The following is a 17,465-nucleotide window of genomic DNA, read 5'->3' as shown; positions in this document are numbered from 1 at the left end:
GGCGCTAGGGAAAACAAGGTCTCTCCCAAACCCTTCTGGTCCCCCCAGTGAGTTTATAGACGGTCACCAGGTCCCCCCTCAGCCTTTGCTTGTGAAGGCTGAACAGGTTCAGGTCCCGCAGTCTCTCATTGTAGGGTCTGCCCTGTTGTCCCTGGATCATACGGGTGGCCCTTCTCTGGACCCTCTCCATGCTGTTCACATCCCTCCTGAAGTGGGGCGCACAGAACTGGACACATTACTCCAGCTGTGGCCTGACCAATGTTGCATAGAGGGGGAGGATCACCTTCTTGGACCTGCTTGAGATGCACCTGTGATGCACGACAAGGTCCGGTTAACCCTGTCAACCGTGACCTCACATTGTCGGCCCATGTTCATCCTGGAGTCAATAATGACTCCAAGATCCCTTTCTGCCTCCATGCTCTCAAGAAGGGAGTTTCCCGTCTTATAAGTGTGCTTCTGGTTACTACTGCCTAAGTGCAGCACCCTGCACTTGTCAGTATTGAAGTGCATCCTGTTTTTGTTAGCCCACTCCGGTAACCTACCCAGGTCTTGCTGCAGTCTTTCCCTCCCTACTACTGTGCTCACCTCACCCCAAATTTTGGTATCATCAGCAAATTTACACAGGTTGCTTTTCACCCCATCGTGCAAATCACTGATAAATTGAACAGCGCGGGCCCAAGGACCGAGCCCTGGGGGACTCCGCTTCCCACTTCCCCCAGGTCAAATATGACCTGTCCACCACCACCCTCTGAGTATGACCCTTTAGCCAATCTGCAATCCATCTGACTGTGTAGGCATCAATGCCACAGTTGCCTAGTTTTTTAATGAGGATGGGGTGGGAGACGGTGTCAAAGGCCTTGCTGAAGTCCAGAAAGACTACATCCACGGCAACACCTGCATCCAATGCTTTTGTGACCTGATCATAAAAGGCAATCAGGTTGGTCTGACATGACCTGCCCGTAATGAAACTGTGCTGGTTGCGTTTGAGCATCATCCCTGAAACCGGCCCATCGCAGATGTGTTCCTTGATGATCTTCTTAAAGAGTTTCCCTAGGATTGAGGTAAGACTGACGGGCCTATAGTTGCCCGGGTCCTCCCTCCTCCCTTTTTTAAAGATGGGGACCATGTTGTCTATCTTCCAATCACCTGGCACCTGACCCAAGCACCACAAGCACTCGTAAAGCTGTGCCAAGGGCCCTGCAATAACCCCTGGGGTGGAGAGCATCTGGACCCACTGATTTGAACACGTCTAGCCCCTCCAGAAGCTCTCTAACCTGGTCCTCCCCAACCTTGAGGTCTGGAGGCGTTTCCCTCAAGTCCGTTTTGCATCACGGTGGGGAAGTCCCGGTCCCTGCACAAGAAAACGGAGGTGAAGAATTGGTTAAAGAGGTCTGCTTTCTCCTCTGGCGCAACCACCAGATTGCCCAGAGAATCTTGCAGGGGCCCCACATTTCCTGTTGCTTTCTTCATCCTCCCTATATATTTGAAAAAGGGCTTTTTGTTATCTTTGATCTTGGATGCTAGTCCTAGCTCTATGTCCTCCTTAGCTTTCCTGACAGCCCCCCTACAGGCCTGAGCAGAGGAGGTATATTCCTCTTTGGAGATAGCACCCCCCTTCCACTGGGTGTATGCTGCCTTTTTGGCAATCAGGCATTCCTGGACACCCTTGGTGAGCCAGGGGGGCTTTCGGGCACTCTTGCCCCCCTTGCTTCTTGTTAGGATGGTCACCCCTTGGGCCCTGAGTATCATCTCCTTAAGGAACGACCACTCATCTTGGGCACTGAGTCCCCCTGCTCTTGAGAACCCCAGCGCCTCTCCCACTAATCTCAGCTCGTTGCAGTTGGCCCTTTTGAAGTCTAGGGCTACCACCTTGCTGCAGGCCCTTGACACCCTGTGCTGGATGGTGAATTCCAGCAAGCAATGATCGCTATCACTCAGGTGGTCAAGAACCTGGAAGCCCCTCACCAGGTTGTCGCTTGTGGCCAGGACCAGGTCCAACAGGGCATTTCCTCTGGTGGGACTGTGCACCTCCTGAATTAAGTGGAGGTCCTGTATCTCAGCCAGGAACCTCCTGGAACGGTCTGACCTGGCTGACTGTTCCTCCCATCAGATGTCCGGGTAATTTAAATCACCCATGACAACTACATCCCTTGCCTTAAGTGCCTCTGCAAGCTGGCCCAAAAATTCCTGGTCCAGCTCCTCCCCTTGGTTGGGGGGGTCTGTAGTAGACCCCCACTGTTAGATCCCTCTCCCCATGGCCCCCTTGTATCTTGCCCTAGAGCACTTCAGCTTGCCCCTCCTCTGACCCCATTCTGCTGGTAGAGGATGTGCATTGCTCCTTGACCTCCAGCACTACACCCCCACCTTTCCTTCCTTCTCTATCCCACCTGTAAAGCCTATAGCCCCTAATGCTAACTGCCCAGTCGTGGGATGAATCCCACCATGTTTCTGCAAGCCCTATTATGTCTGGGTCTGAACTGGGTATTCTGAGGGCAAGTTCCTCCTGTTTATTCCCCATACTACAAGCATTGGTATATAGGCATTTAAGGCTTTGCCTAGCTGCGTGTGCCACCTCCTGATTTGGGAGACTGTCTGGACCCCTGTTTCTTACCTGGGCACTCCTTGCATTTGTCACCTGTCTTGCTCGGGTGGTGTCTCCTCGTCTTCCTGCAGCCTCCTCCCCCAGCAAGGCTAGTTTAAAGGATGCCATACGAGACCAGCCAACCTGGAAGAAGAGACACGCTTGCCTTTAGTAGAGAGGTGAAGCCCATCCCACCCGAGCAAGTCCCCCGCCCAAAAGCATGGGTCATTATATAAATGAGCTCAGTAGGTTCAGTATAGGCCATTCCAATCTAAATTAAATAAATTTACATGCCCCACCTCATGCAAATCAGGGGCTGCTCCTGCTGACTTGTTTCAGTGCAGTGCTTGGGTGGGTAGAATCTGGGGCTCCTGATTTAGGGGCTCTAAATACCTGCAGGTTATGAATCGTCTCCATCATGATTCTCCCTCTCCTCACCCACCTCTCAATCTGTTTTTGAAGACCATCAACTAGTGCAGTTTTGTACCAGGACTTTTGTCAAGACAATTCCCTATGACACGTACTGAGAGCATCAACACAATGACACGGAGCATTCTGGTCATCCAGTGGCAATGCATAGGGGGTGCACATGCACCCCCTGAGTATGCTGGTGCACCCCTTGACAGACCACGCTCCCTGCTTAGGTGACGGCCTTTCTACTAGGCTTCTGGTGACCTTTCATGAGAATTGTGTGCTAGGTTCTAACTGTGCTGCAAATTTAAACTTAAAAGTGGTCTGCCATTCAGAAGAGCCCATTAAAAGCTGTGGCCAGGCCAATAAAAATACCAGTACACTCGAAATCAAATAATGCAATACACTCTATTGCTGCATTCAAAATATCAAACTGCTTGCTTCATTGTTGTTTCCAAAAGAACCTTGTTTACTCTTGAGGTCCATTCATGATGACTTTTAAAAATGTAAATTGTTGTTGGGTATATTAAAACCCCATCCACATGGTTGACTATTGTGTGTATGCCACTAGACAGCAAAGTGAGAGAAACCTAGTGAATTGGGGAGGTGAAGTTACAAGACTCTGTATTACCTTACTAATCCACTGAACCATTCTGTCTGGCCAGACTGAAGAATGAACACTTAGATGATTTTCCATGTCATTACAGAAAAACAGAGTTTATAATGAGAAACCTGACATACTTGCATGGGGTCATGGCTGCCAGTATACATCCTTTTTTGTTTGTTTTTTGTTTTGTTTTGTTTTGTTTTTAAGGGGGTTGGATTTTTTTAAAGGCAATGGTTATCTTTTAAAAACAAACAAACAAAAAATGGTATCTCCAGTTTCTGTACAGCAGTACTGGAGGCACATGAGTTATATTTCATTCTAAGTACATAAGCATAATATACTATCTTGGATATCACTTCATGGGCTAGGAACACAGATTTCTTTCAATGGCATTGAACATAAATACTTCTGAGAAAAATATTGAGAATCACTTTCAGGAGCAATTCACATTTTATAGCAATAAATTAGAAAAATAAATATTGCCCAGATTGTTAGTCGTACCCTAGGCCAGTGTTTCCCAGCCAGTGTGCCATGGCACAAAAGTATGTTATCAGAAATGAACAGGTGTGCCATGGAATTTTGCCATGGCAATGAGCTACAATAGGTATGAGGATGGGGAATGCCTTAACAGGTGTACCGCGGAAATTTTGTATTAATGTAAGTGTGCCTTGTGCCTGGGAAATACTGCCCTAGGTTACACAAACTGTGGCTGCTGACAGATGTGGAAAAATTAAATCAGCTATTAGATAAGAGCACCAAAAAGCCCCGCTGAAGTACCTGATCTATACAGATGTTGGGTGAACCAGGTCAAACTGACCCAGCTTGTCTTCCGTTAAAGCCTTGTTGTTGTTGCGTTGGGGTTTTTTCCCCATCTGTCAGCAGTCTGTATAACTAACTTGTAAGTTTAAGACTTATACATCCTGGAGACTAGAGCCCTTTATATGAGCCAAATTCTTGTCTTTGTGAAGTCATTGCACACTGCACAATTCCAGGAGGAATTTATCTCTTTGCCAGCAAAGCAGGTGCAGTATACACAGCAGGAATGCATTTTCCCCCACAGTGACTTCTGTGCTGACCTTACGAAAGGTCACCTCAGCATCTAGTACAGCATAAGGCAGGTTGTGACTTTTAACATGACAAACAACAGAGCTCTGTCTTGGGTCAAGCTGGAGAATTGTGTTCTGGCCATGTAGTCTTTGTGGGCTGCACCTCTTTAAAGATAAGGGCAGCTGTGGGCTTCCCCTGTAGAATTGTACAGCCCTGTTGGCCTACTTCCATACTAAATGAAGGCCTCAAAGGACTTCCATCTCCTTGCTGTGTGGGCTGGAGGGGAGCAAGGATTGTTGATATTAGTGAGAGCCAGCTGCTGAATAGAGATCTTCAGTGACACAGCCTTTCTATAAACCACTTTCACAGGTGTTGAACAGCTCCCGATCATTTTTTTTTTATAGGAAATTGCTTTTCATTTATTAACAACTGTCTTGGTCTTCTGTTTCACTCACTCTGATCTCCCTGTGAGCATCAATTGAAGCTGACAGTTTGGGGTCATGTGTGTGTCAGCTTCTTTTGTAGGGCTGAATGGAGAAAGCATTCATGCTTAACAGTGGCTTAGAGTGAGAGAGCAGCCCAAGGGTAAATAAAGGGCTGGTCTATGGTAGAGCCAAAGCTTCACCTTCTCTCCCAAAATTTAATATAGCTTCACATTCTGTCCTCAAACTTTAATCGGGCCTTCTTTATTGCCCTTTCTTCCCTTACTCTGCAAGGGAAAAAATGGATGGAAGTTTCCAAAGTGTGGAGTTTGGTACCTAGATGTATTTTAAGGCCAAGTACAGATGGTCAAAAAGCTAGAGGCTAAATCGATTCAGTCTTTGCAGGTTTCTTTGAATTGCCTGGATTGAATCAATAAGTCAGAGAAGGCAGCCAGACTCCTGCAGTGGTCCTTGCCAATAGCTGGGGGACGCTAAAGCAGGCCTCCCAGCCTGCCGGCCACTGCAGAGAGCCTGGAGCCCAACGATTCCTCCAGCCACGCCCTCTCCCGAGCCTCTGGCGAACTGAGAAGTGGGCATGGGGAGAAACCCTAGGCACCGGACCCCTAGCTGGCATCTCCCAAGCTCCTGGTTCAATTCCCCCAGCTCCCAATCATTCCCCCCAGCCCCCATGGCTTCTCCCAGGACTGCCTGCCTCGCCCCGAATATGCCATGGCTTGAGTCATCTGCCCTGGGAAAAGCCTTGGGGGTTGGGGGGAAGAACTGGGGACTGGGGGAATGAATAGAGACTTCCCCCCAGCTTCTGGTTCAGTTCTCCAGTTCCTGGTTCCATTCCCTAGCTCCCAGTCATTCCTTCCAGCCCCTGCGGCTTCTCCTGGCACTACCTGCCTCGCCCCCGTGGGGGAGCAGCCGGATGAGCTGGGGTTGCCAGCTGCTCCCTTAGCTGCTTCCGCCAGCACTGCCTAGTGCTTACCTGTACAGGCTATGGCCAAATCTCTGCATCTTTCTGAATCAATTTGGAGACTTCCGATTTGATTCAGAGAGATTAATGGGTCTCCCAATTTGATTTGGATGCAGAGATTCAGCTGCCGAATCTCCTCTGAATCAAATTGGCTAATGAATTGGTGCAGCTGGGGGTCTGGAGCTTGGTGGGGGTGCTGTTTTTTCCCTCCATTCCCTCCTCAACCGGCCTGCTGGCCTAGGAGGGGACATAGCCAGCTGATCACCCTGCCTCCTCCTTGGCTGGGGGATTGGCCTGGCTCCTGGCTTGGGTGTGGGGAGTAAAGTCCCCATGGTGAGCTTCCCCCCTGCCGGCATCGGCACAGTGATGGGGGTGTGAGGGGGTGGGGAGGGAAGTCCACAGTGGGGGTCTTACTCCCCCTGCCCAAGCTGAGAGCCAGGCTGACCCCCCTGGCCAAGGTGGGGGTGGGGCTGGGGAAATCAGCCTGGCTCCTAGGTGCAGGGATGGAAAAGCCCCTGCTGGCAGCTGGGGACGGGACCAGCCCTACTCTGCTGGAGTAGAGAGCACAGCCCAGGGCTTCACAGTATCTTGGGATGCTGGAGGACTGAGAGTCAGCTTGAATCAGGAGGGGATCTGGGGCAGAAGTTCCATAAACCGGTTTGACCTAAATCATAGTTTCATAGTTAGTAGGGTCGGAAGGGTCCTGAGCAGATCATGAAGTCTGATCCCCTGCCGTGGCAGGAAAGAGTACTGGGGTCAAACGACCCTGGCAAGGTGTTCATCCAGCCTCCTTTTAAAGACCCCCAGGGTAGGAGCCAGCACCACTTCTCTTTGCGTAATAGAAAAATGAAGAGCTGCTTTCCCTGTGTACAGGTCCCATAATCTATTTTTCTGTCCTACTCAGCCTTGTTGCATTCACTAGTGGTGGTACAGATGCGTAGCATGGCATGTTGTTGCCCAGGTCATCATTCTCTCAAAACCCTTCCACCCCAGGCTGTCTGTGAAGAGAGTGGTTTTGGAGGTTCTTGCTAAGTAAAAGGTACACTTTGGAAGTGACTGGCTTTCCAAGCTGCTTCTATAATTATCCCTATTACACAGCAGTAAGCATAAGCGGCACTAGAAAATATCATTTGGGGGGAGGGGGTGGGACTGGGCAGTGTGGAGCCTGCCCACTTGACCCTGCCCTCCCTCCCACAGGGCCGTTCCAGGGCTAGTATGCGCTGGTGCTGTGCACGCGGTGGCAGAAGAGTGCATGTCAGGGGCACTGTGCACAGTGCTGTGGTGGTGCTGGACCTGCTGTTGCTGGCCCAGTTTGAGGGGGCTAAGCCTATGGCAGTAAGTGAGGAATTCTTTCCCTGCAGCCAACTGCATTTCAGCCTGGGGTAGATGTGTGGAGAGATGAGGCACGCTCCTTTCATTGTGCAGTTCCTATAGGACAACATAGACTTTTGTGAATATACTCAGCGAGGATCTGGATGTCTACAGAGAACAACTTGATGATACCTTGAACTGAACAAGCACATTGGACTTCTAGAATTGCAGTCTTCTGACATGGGCTCTGCATATATGTACCTATTGCCCGAACCTGTGCCCATTGAAATCAGGGGCCAAACTACTATAGGCTTCTGTGAGACATGATCCCATAACAACATGGCAGCTTATACTATTGATTGCTGTATGTTTCTTATGAAACTGGGCACAACTAGATCCAGGCAGGGACCCTCCCGCTTCTGTTGTCTTGAGTGGACTGCATACAAAAACCTGAGTCTACCATGTGAATCAGACTTTGGACTGTGGTTTTAATTGCTTTTGTCAGACAAAGAAGGTGAACGTATAGGCATCTGCATTTTGAAAGTAGTCTTTATGACATTTTAAAGACCAGTCTTTACCTGCAGCTGAGGCACCAGCATTTGCATTGTGCCTGAGAATTTATTGTAGAAGTTTTCCATATCACACCTAACTCCTTGCTGGCCTATGGAGAGACTGCTTTGTTAGAGGTCTGACAGGTTCTACGGTGCCCATCATTATAGCGATATGCATGGATTTGCCTGGATTTAGAACTAATCAGATATAGATATTCTGTGCTCCTAGTTGGCATACTCTGGGTAAGTAAAGTCATGCCAGGGTTGGTAGCCTGCACTCGTTTGAGAGTATTTCTGCATTTGAGCCAGAACTCCATGCTATGCAGTCAGCATGCTGTCCATCTTCTGCTTGGTGTTGAATTGCTGCCAATATTAATGGGTCTTTCGTGCTGTTTTTTCTGCAGGGCAGCCACTGACCACAACACTGATAACACAACAGCAATCCTGAAAGAGTGGCTGAAGAATGTGCAAAAACTCTACCATTATGTGGAGTGGAGGCCTATGGAAGAGCCTGAGTGAGTATCTTAACAAGTGGTTTAATGAAATCATTGTTGAGGGTTAAATGTCAATATTATTGTAACCCTGGCACACGGCACTACCCGCATGCCACGTCTGAGTGTTGGAATCCTGGGGTGCTCAGTAGCATGAGCCTCACTTGTCTCTCCTAGGAGTTGAAATGGGGCTTTCCAGCAGAGAGGGCACCTTTTACACTTACAAACCCTTTGTAACCACCAGTATAATTATTTACAAACATTTAATTATATACTATTGAACTATTCAGTTATATACAGAATAAGATATAACTAAAGAGCATACAAATTATAAATTGCTACCAAAATAACTCTATATACAGTTCACAAAAGGAGCACTGGTGGAATGGAGATAGTTATTTGGGTGCCTGCGGGGTTCACAAACTCATAATCTCTCAGGTGTGATATAGGTTAAAGGGGAAGCATAAACAATAATTACACATTGAAGCACTAAAAATTGCTTAATATTTACAACATGAGCTATTGGATACTTATTTACAAACACTACTAATACTATTATGCACAATGAATTTACACACAATCCCCAGCTCCTCCCATCGCACCACGGTGGCTCCTTTGTGACTGGTGTCACTGCACTGCTGACAGCTGCTTCCATATCTGTGTCCCTGCAACACACAATGTACACTGCCACGGCCCATGGCTCCTGCACAGTGGGCCGCACAGCTTGGGCTCCAGGCTAAAGCAGATACACTTCTCCTATGGGTGAGCACATGGGTACACCGGGTTTGGCTCCTGCAGCCCTTGCCCAATTACGCACTAACTATGGTTTGCTTCCCTACAAGCAAACTCATGTGCTCCTTTGCCCCGTCTGGTGGGCTCCAGGGGGTGAGCCACTGTGGCTGGACATGCACAGCCCTCTCCCTGGAGCATGAACCCTTTTCTCCCCCTTTCCCTTTCCCTGGGCGGGGAAAACTCCCCACTTTTGAAGAAACCCTCCCAACCAATACAACAACTGGGATTTTTGCGGGCTCTCCCTAACTGTCCCTCTCTGATTTCAAACCCCTGTCCAAGGTTTTTCCATTCTTTTCCTCTTCTCAAGATGTCCCTGCCTGGGACAGCTTCATTTTGCCCTGAACACAGGGTCCCCACTGAGATTAATTTCCTTTGCTTCAGTACAGAGACTCTGTTGAGACAACTTTTGGTCAGGTAAGCAATACTTAATGGCTGTTACATTGTTTTAAGGCTGCAGATGGAATAAGCATTTAACACACTAAATTACTGAAATGACTGGTATGGAGTTTGCCTGCAGGTTCTTCAAGGCTCAATCTCAAATAAAGACAAGAGTCATATTCTTGGCTTTGCTAAGACTGCTTACATGTATAAAATTAAAGGCTGTTGGATTGGGATCTATGAAAAGTAAGAAGTCCCTATTCAGCCATTTAACAGCTGAGACTACATTCATTGCCCAGCCAAGAATTCTCACAGGAACATTCAGGTGCTTGGTGCTTCATTTGCAGAGAGAAATGAAAATCGTGCTCCATTTCTCCAACCCTTATCAGAACTCTGTCCCTGGCTTGAAATATTTCAAAACTTTCCAGCCAGGAAGTGAGTTTTCTTCAACATTCTCTTCTTGGTGATTTACAATCTCTTTATTATTACTTAAAGAGACGCCATTGAGTTTAAAGAACAAAACTCCTCATCTGTTTGCAGAAAAGATTATAACAAAGCATTTTTTCTAATTCATTTAATTTATAGATTTAATGTGTTTAATCTCTGCACACCTGCCATCTTAAAGAAAGAAGTTAAAAATATGTTTATTTGCAATCATTTTCTCTTTGGGGTGGTTTGACTAGTGCACAAGCTGCAAGGGAATGTTTGCCTAATTTTCAGAAACAGTCCTAATTCCACTAGGGTTTTGTTTAAATCTTATCAACCTCTAGGTTTTGCAAAATCTATTTGTCCGCTATGGGATTGGATCCCCAATTGGCACGTCTTGTCACTGCTTCAGTTGTCACTGCTTCCTCATGGCAGGGGAGTTGCACCATGTTATATCCTCTGAATATCTTGCCTGGGATTTCTTTCCATATCCCACAACCTCCTCATTGATGAAGACTCTGCAGTCAGACCATAGGCTCTGATCCTGGAAACAGTTAGTCATTGTTATAAGTACTCCAGTGATTATTCTCATTGATTTCAAAGTCAAGGTTAGATGGTGGCCCCTACTAAACAACTGCTAATGATGCACAAGTTATGGTAAAATCCAGGTGACTCATAGCTGTGTTGTGCATGCTGAGCTAAAAGGAGTGATGAAGATGTACATACTTCTCTGGGGATGAGTTGTCAGCTGGTATAAATCTGCATTACTGCAGTGAAGTAGGATTGGTAGAAGTGGGTATCTGACCCACTGAATGAGGAGCTGCTGTTTTTTGACACAGTCCCATTTTCACCATGTGTTAGGCAGGAAATGCTGTAGCACTGTGTGTTCTTTCCAGCCTTGTGTACATACACTGGGAATAAACTTGGAATCGTCTTTCCGCAGAACCTGCCTTTTTATTTTTGCTTTCATACTTCTTGGGTCACTTGAGGTAACTGTTTGTTTTCCTTTGATCCAGAAGGCAGAAAGGAAACGTAAAAGATAGGGGCTGTATCATGGATGAAACATGGATGCAGTAACCATTTCTTGCTTTTCTAGGTCTTACCCTGATGAAATTGGGCCAAAACACTGGCCAAACTCCAGGTTTACCCATGTGATGAAGCTCAGGCAGGCTGCCCTGCGAACTGCAAGAGAAAAGTGGTCAGACTACGTCTTGGTAAATGAGAGATTTGATTTATTAACTGCAGTTGGGCAGAACGTTTTCAGGCAATCATTCTACCCAGGGGCTTGCAACTGCCACAAGGTTCCTTTTTATTAGTATAATAACACTTCTGTTTGCTCGGAATCTGTTTGAGAAGCACCTGTATCATTACGCGATCTGATTGGCGATAGGTTTTGTAAGGCTGCAGGCTGCTATCAGATCCATGTGAACCAGCCTCTTGGATGAAGCTCTGCTGATTAGGATTGTGCTTGCATGATCACAGTGAACCATCCAGACTAATCTGATTGCAGGCTGAAGGCCTGGGTGGGTAAATGAGTGAAGGTGATAGGTGCTCTGTTAAAGAGTCCTCAGGCTGAAGCCCAACCTTTATTAATGAAGTCTGATGATAGCTGAAAGTACTTTGGCAGAACTGACATAGAGGGCAGTCCTCAGAGCAGAAGTGAATAATTATACTGTGCTAGGAGCTGCCATCTCTTCTTCCTACATACTGGTCCACTGTAGGCTCTAGTAATACAAGCCTCCCTCACAATTGTCTTCCACATGTTCTAGTATAATTGACTTGTGGGGTGTTTGAGAGAGGAGATGAGTTCAGTTTCTCTTTTTATTTGATGGCCTTTCCACAGAGGCGCACAGCACTGGATGTACTTTGCCTTATTGGTTACCTGTCCACCAGCTCATTTCATGTAATGCCACTGTGGAACCATCAAATGGCAACTGTTTCTGGTCACCATCCACCTGGGTCAGATTCCAGTTGGTGACTTAGAAGCAAAGGTATTTCTAGCCCATTGCTGATCTGTGCAGCCATCAAGCCTCTCCCTCCCCAAGAAAGGAAACTGCAAGTGCCTGTTGCTTCATCTAAGGTGTTGATATTTTTTTCTTTCTTTCTCTTCTTTTTCTAGTTTGTTGATGCTGACAACTTACTCACTAACCCACAGACCCTGAACCTGATGATAGCAGAGAATAAGACAGTGGTGGCACCAATGTTGGAATCTCGCGCTCTCTATTCTAATTTCTGGTGTGGCATCACTCCTCAGGTAAGTGCAGCATTCTGATTAGTGAACAGCTTCTGGTGGTTACCCTATACATGTGCTTTTTAAGGGCTCTGTTCAGTCCAAGTTTGCCTGTAAAATGCAAGGCCTTTGCCTAAACATGTCTAGTAGTGCAGGCTGCCCCCTTTTTTGAAGATGTACTGCTTCATCTCTGATGCAAGTAATGGTGACTTGTAGTGCTCCACAGCCAGCTAAGCCAGCTCCTTCCTCGTATATCATTGCCACATGGGGCTCTTGGAGATAAGGGGAAAGCACCACCCAGTTATTCAGAAGCCTGGGAATAAGAGTCTTTGACTACTTCTTTCCAGAGTTTGTTCTGTTCTGTGTTTCTCTGGCTTGAAATACAAAGGTGGAGATTTCTTTTCACGTTTGCCACCCCTGCCATCTGCCCCTGTGTCCTTTTCTTCTCTTGCTTTATGCTGGGAAATAGGAAGGGGCCAGTAAGCTTTGTAAGCCATTGTTGCCATGGCAGAAGCCAGCTCGTGTAATAAAGAGTGGCGAAGGGCTCAAGAATCATAAGTATTTCCACCCATCTGGAAGTGAGGAGCTCTGAAGGGCATGCAGTCTCAGACAACTGCTAAGATGGGGAAGGGTTCTCAATTGGCCAGGAGTGGGGAAATGGGATTGATAGTGAAAAAACCAGGAAAAAAGAGAGACTAGAACTGGGGCAGTGTTAACTCGGCAGTCATTTGTCATTGCTGATATCAAATAACCAAGTTCCTAGTTTTTGGGGTTCTCAGAGGCTGATATCAGAAGGACATAAGAATATTCAGTGCCTTAAATCAATCTGTACAGTGCTTTGTTTGGTTTAATTAACCTGTAATGATGCACCAAGTAATGTAGAATATAGCTTTAGAGAATAATCACATTTCTAAGGTGTGTTCCCTTACCTGGAACTTTCTGTCAGAGAAGACTTGAGGCCTGAAGAAGCTGAACATGTTTTGAGAGAGAGTATTTCTAACAGAAAATTCTGGATTATGGTACAATCCCACAAAATACGTAAGAAAATACCAGGATACCCACAGGGGCACCAACATCTATTTGAGGCAGTTCCACATGTTTGTGTAATCGGATGGAGTAAAATAGCAGTCATACATAATTTTAGACTGGGTTTTCCTGTATTATGACATAAACCAGTGAAGAATTTTCTCTTCTTCATATATACAGCTGTCTATTATATGAGCAGGGTTTTCCTCATGCCCACATCACATTTAAACAGTTAGCTAATTCCCCTCAGTTTAGTGAAATTGCTCATGCTTTACCCTGCTGGAAAGGAGAGGAAAGTCAGGCTTTTTCTGTTAGTTGCACCTTAAATGATATATGTCCTGTCTGTAACTTGTTATATCTTAGAAAAATTCTGCATATGCCAGCAATATTTATAATTTGAGGCCATAATGATATCCAGAAGTAGATTTTAAAGCTGATAAATGTCTCCTTATTCATAAATGAGTTTTAGGTAGCGATTTAATTATACAGTATAGTAAGCTTACTTCCCTCAACCACTCTTTTACAGTGGCCTTTTAAATATCCCTGGCCCAGCTTCAGCTGGGTGGACCACAAAAGCCACCCAAGAACAATATTGCCTCTAAGACAAAGTCTTGATAGCAAAAAGTCCTTCCTCCCCACGGTCTCCAGGAGTGCTTGTTCATCCTTCTTCATGGTCAGGGAAAAGGGACTCTGATCACTTCTTCTCTCAACTGAAGGAATTCCAGTTGCCTCTCTGTTTTCCTGCTTCATAATGAGTTCAGGCAGCTTTTTGTGCTGCTCTTCCCCCTGCCTTCCTTGGTCCTGTTGTGGGAAAATGGAGCCTTGCCTCATCCTCCACCAGGGCCCTTGGAAAAATGTTCTTTTCTTTCCCAGATTCAGTCTTCCCATTTTCTATCTGTCCCTGCTCTTCACAGAATCCCCATTCACCTATGATTACTTTGAGCAAGTAACTTGGATCCCATCACCTCCCCAATGCCTCTTTTCTTGAAGGGATGGTGGATCCTGCTATGTATAAAAACATCTTTAAACCCAGAGGCAGAAATTTTAACTTCAAGCTCCTTAAGAGCTGGGGCACTTCCAGATATTTATTACAGCTTTTATTAGTGTTAGAAGGAGACTAACTGGAGAAACCTCTGCTCTTCTTTTAGTCAGTGCCCACTTTTAGAAGTCTTATTTACTTGAGTCAGATATTCCTTGTGACACCACTGGGGCTTCAGGCCAGAGTGAAGGCTGCAGGACAGCATTCTAGGCCTTCCGAATTCTTGAGTTTGTTATTAGCCATTAAATTGATTATGAAAATTGTTTAAAAGATATGCATAAACATCCAGTGGTAGTATTGTCTCAGTAAGCCTTTACAAAAAGGGGAGCCAGTTTTACAACTGGTGAAAACCAGCATCACTCCATGGACTTCAATTCACAGCAGATGTTTTGCACAAGCTGAGATTTGGCCTGCAGTCTTGTTCCCTGATAAGGAGCTTCCACTTTGCTACAATTCTTGATGTTAGCTGAGAAAAGGCTATAAAGAAAAGGAAAAACTAGAATCCCTCCTGGTTTAAAAAAAACTCAAAACTCAACAAAACCTCCCTTTTTTTGCCACTGCTTGTTTCTACACTTCCAGCCCAATGATTTCACATCCCTGCTGGTCAGATGCTCTCTGGCGTTTTGGGGGAGCAGGAACAGCTGGAGCATGTGCTGAAAAATAACAGTGAGCAGCAACAGCAGTGCAGAGAACAACAGTAGCAACCCAAGTAGCCTGACAGCATGACATTTTCTTGTCAGGAAAATAACCTTCTGAATGTTTGGCAGCACAGCTGACAAGCTGGAACATTCCCTGACCAGACACAATTTTTATGGAGAGTGAAGAATTAGGCACTGAAGGACACTTGGCTTCTCTCGCTCCCTGGGGGACTCATGGAAAATTCAGTTTTATTATTATTATTTAACTGGCAAGTTTTGGTGATTCATTGTTTCTGTAAAGATCAGAATTCACTGTGGATTTATTTTGGCCCTTGTCCTTGTTCTGCTATCTAGTTAGTGCATTAGGACATTGTTTTTGGATGAGTTATTCGGGAAGTGGTTCCATCAGTGATAGTATTAGTTGCATTACATCTGCAGAGACCAGACTTATGGCCTTGAGCCTGGGTCGTAAACCCAGAGTGAAGGAAGACTGACTTGATTTGGGGATACAGTGATATAATCTGATTTAGTGCTTCTCCCAGGCACACCTGCTTAGTGAAGTGCCTACGGAGTCTCAACTGCGTAGTAAAGCTGCCCTCTACTGAGATAAATGCCCCTACTGGCATAGGTAGCCACGGGGATGGAGGAAATATGCAGATTCAGTGTCCTGTGTCCCAAGAGAGGAATCCAATGCCGGATTGTGATATGCTGAGGTCCTAAACTATCCAGTTTAAGAGGCCCCATACGATAAAAATAATATACAAAATCCACAAAAATGGATTTTCATGAAATTTCAAGATGAATTATTGTTATTTCTGCACCAATTTATGAACTCAATATGAATAATAAATGTGGATCCATATATGTGTATATTTTTGTCATATTAGAATTGAAAAAGTCCAGGTTTTTTTCTTATATTAGAGACCCCTTGTATTGTGAGGTCCTAAACTGTAGCTGAAGCCTAAATCTGGCACTGGAAGAACCTATTACATTTCTGAAAAAGGGCCTCTTCCAATTGTTATGACAAAGGCAAAATACTTTTAGCTTTCAGTAGAAGTAAGATAAAGGTCACAGTGCTCCCTGCCTGAGGGATTTCCTCAGCTCAGTCCAGAGAGGGATATTTGGCTGATCTTGCGTGATGCTGACCTCAGTATGCTCCTTTCATCATCACTGGAAGTGTAAAGTGCCTATTACCTTTCAGTATAAGTCATGGGATTTGTACAGGTTTGGGGGGAGTTGGATAAAATAGCAACAGCTGGGCCTTGCTGCAAAGAAGCTGTACAGCAGTGCAGCTCATATCTCTGTCATCTCCTAAGCAGGAGAGAGACCCGAATTATAATATTTGGAGTGGGGCTTGTATCCAGGGGTTTGGTTCAGATCATTATAATGGATAAGTCTATTTTTAGAATTGAATTTCAAGTCCAGACTTTAAAAGATTTGGGACCAAGTTGGGGAGTCCAGTCCAATTTTATTAGGGACATGTTTGTGAAATGGAAATATCTCATTGTCATAAACTGCTGGCTCATTGCATTTCAGGGCTATTACAGGAGGACACCAAATTATGCCTTGATTAGGGAATGGAAGAAGAGAGGCTGTTTTGCTGTCCCCATGGTTCACTCCACATTCCTCATTGACCTTAGGAAAGAGGCCTCGAAGAAGCTGATGTTTTACCCACCACATCAGGATTACACCTGGAACTTTGATGACATCATTGTTTTTGCCTTCTCCAGCCGCCAAGCAGGTATGTTTGTGAACTCACAATGACGAAAGACTAAAGTCAAAGGCCTGCCATAGTTAAGAGGTTACTTTTTAAAAACAGTGGGTTGAATTATGCCCTGACTTGCACCCTCCCTGCCAGTTGCCTGTAGTAGCATTTAATCAATACTGTACAGTTTCTACTCTTGGTTTTTTGGTTTTTTGGTTTTTTTGATGGGAGGAGGGCGTTTTTTTAATAGTAAGACTTTTTTCTAAATTCTTGTGTTCTTACTGAACTGTGCCTGAAACTGCCCAGTTTTCAGGCTGCTTCTCACTGTCCTCCAGTGTTCTGTTCTGGTAACAATTGTTTCCCTTCCTTTCCCACACCCTTGCCCCCTTCAAACTGTGAATGCATTTAGTAATGGTGAATGATGGCTCTGGAGACCGTAGTCTACTGAACACACACTCCAGCTGTAAACAGACTGTTGCATTTTCCCTGGAGAAAACCTTTTGTCCTGGGATCCTCAAAATCCACTGTGAACTCTTGAAGATGAAATGTTCTAACACTCCCGCTCCACATCATTGTGTGCACTGTAAGCTAATTGCAGGTTATTCGAGTTAGTTGCAGGTGATTCCAGGGACAAACCTGTCAGACTGTGTGCTCTTGCTGGCAGAGGAACAGTAATGCAGTTTGGCAGGGTTGTATACATAGACGGGCATGTCCAGAGGTGGGTTCAGAATTTTGTGAAGGGACATATCGGAGAAGTGACCATGGCCACAGGGCTGGCAGCTCCCCAACTCCCAGCTGCAGCTCCCTGCAGTGGGTTTGATAAGCTATGCC

General features: G+C 45.8%; 1 protein-coding gene across 4 annotated transcripts in view; it reads left to right on the top strand.

Moving 5' to 3' along the window:
- The window catches only part of COLGALT2 (collagen beta(1-O)galactosyltransferase 2), a 174,299-nt gene that overhangs the window by 124,910 nt on the left and 31,924 nt on the right, over positions 1-17,465 (top strand). For all 4 annotated transcript variants that reach the window (XM_090048244.1, XM_090048245.1, XM_090048243.1 and 1 more), the window contains 4 exons: positions 8,314-8,424; positions 11,093-11,210; positions 12,116-12,250; positions 16,466-16,670. In XM_090048244.1, coding sequence (XP_089904370.1) covers positions 8,411-8,424; positions 11,093-11,210; positions 12,116-12,250; positions 16,466-16,670 — 472 coding nt within the window. In that variant the 5' untranslated portion in view covers positions 8,314-8,410. The remainder of the gene's footprint in view (positions 1-8,313; positions 8,425-11,092; positions 11,211-12,115; positions 12,251-16,465; positions 16,671-17,465) is intronic.

Source organism: Crocodylus siamensis, chromosome 5 (genome assembly GCF_052110815.1).
Source record: "Crocodylus siamensis isolate JL-2025a chromosome 5, ASM5211081v1, whole genome shotgun sequence".
Classification (NCBI taxonomy): domain Eukaryota; kingdom Metazoa; phylum Chordata; order Crocodylia; family Crocodylidae; genus Crocodylus; species Crocodylus siamensis.
This window is presented reverse-complemented; position numbering and strand designations above follow the sequence as displayed.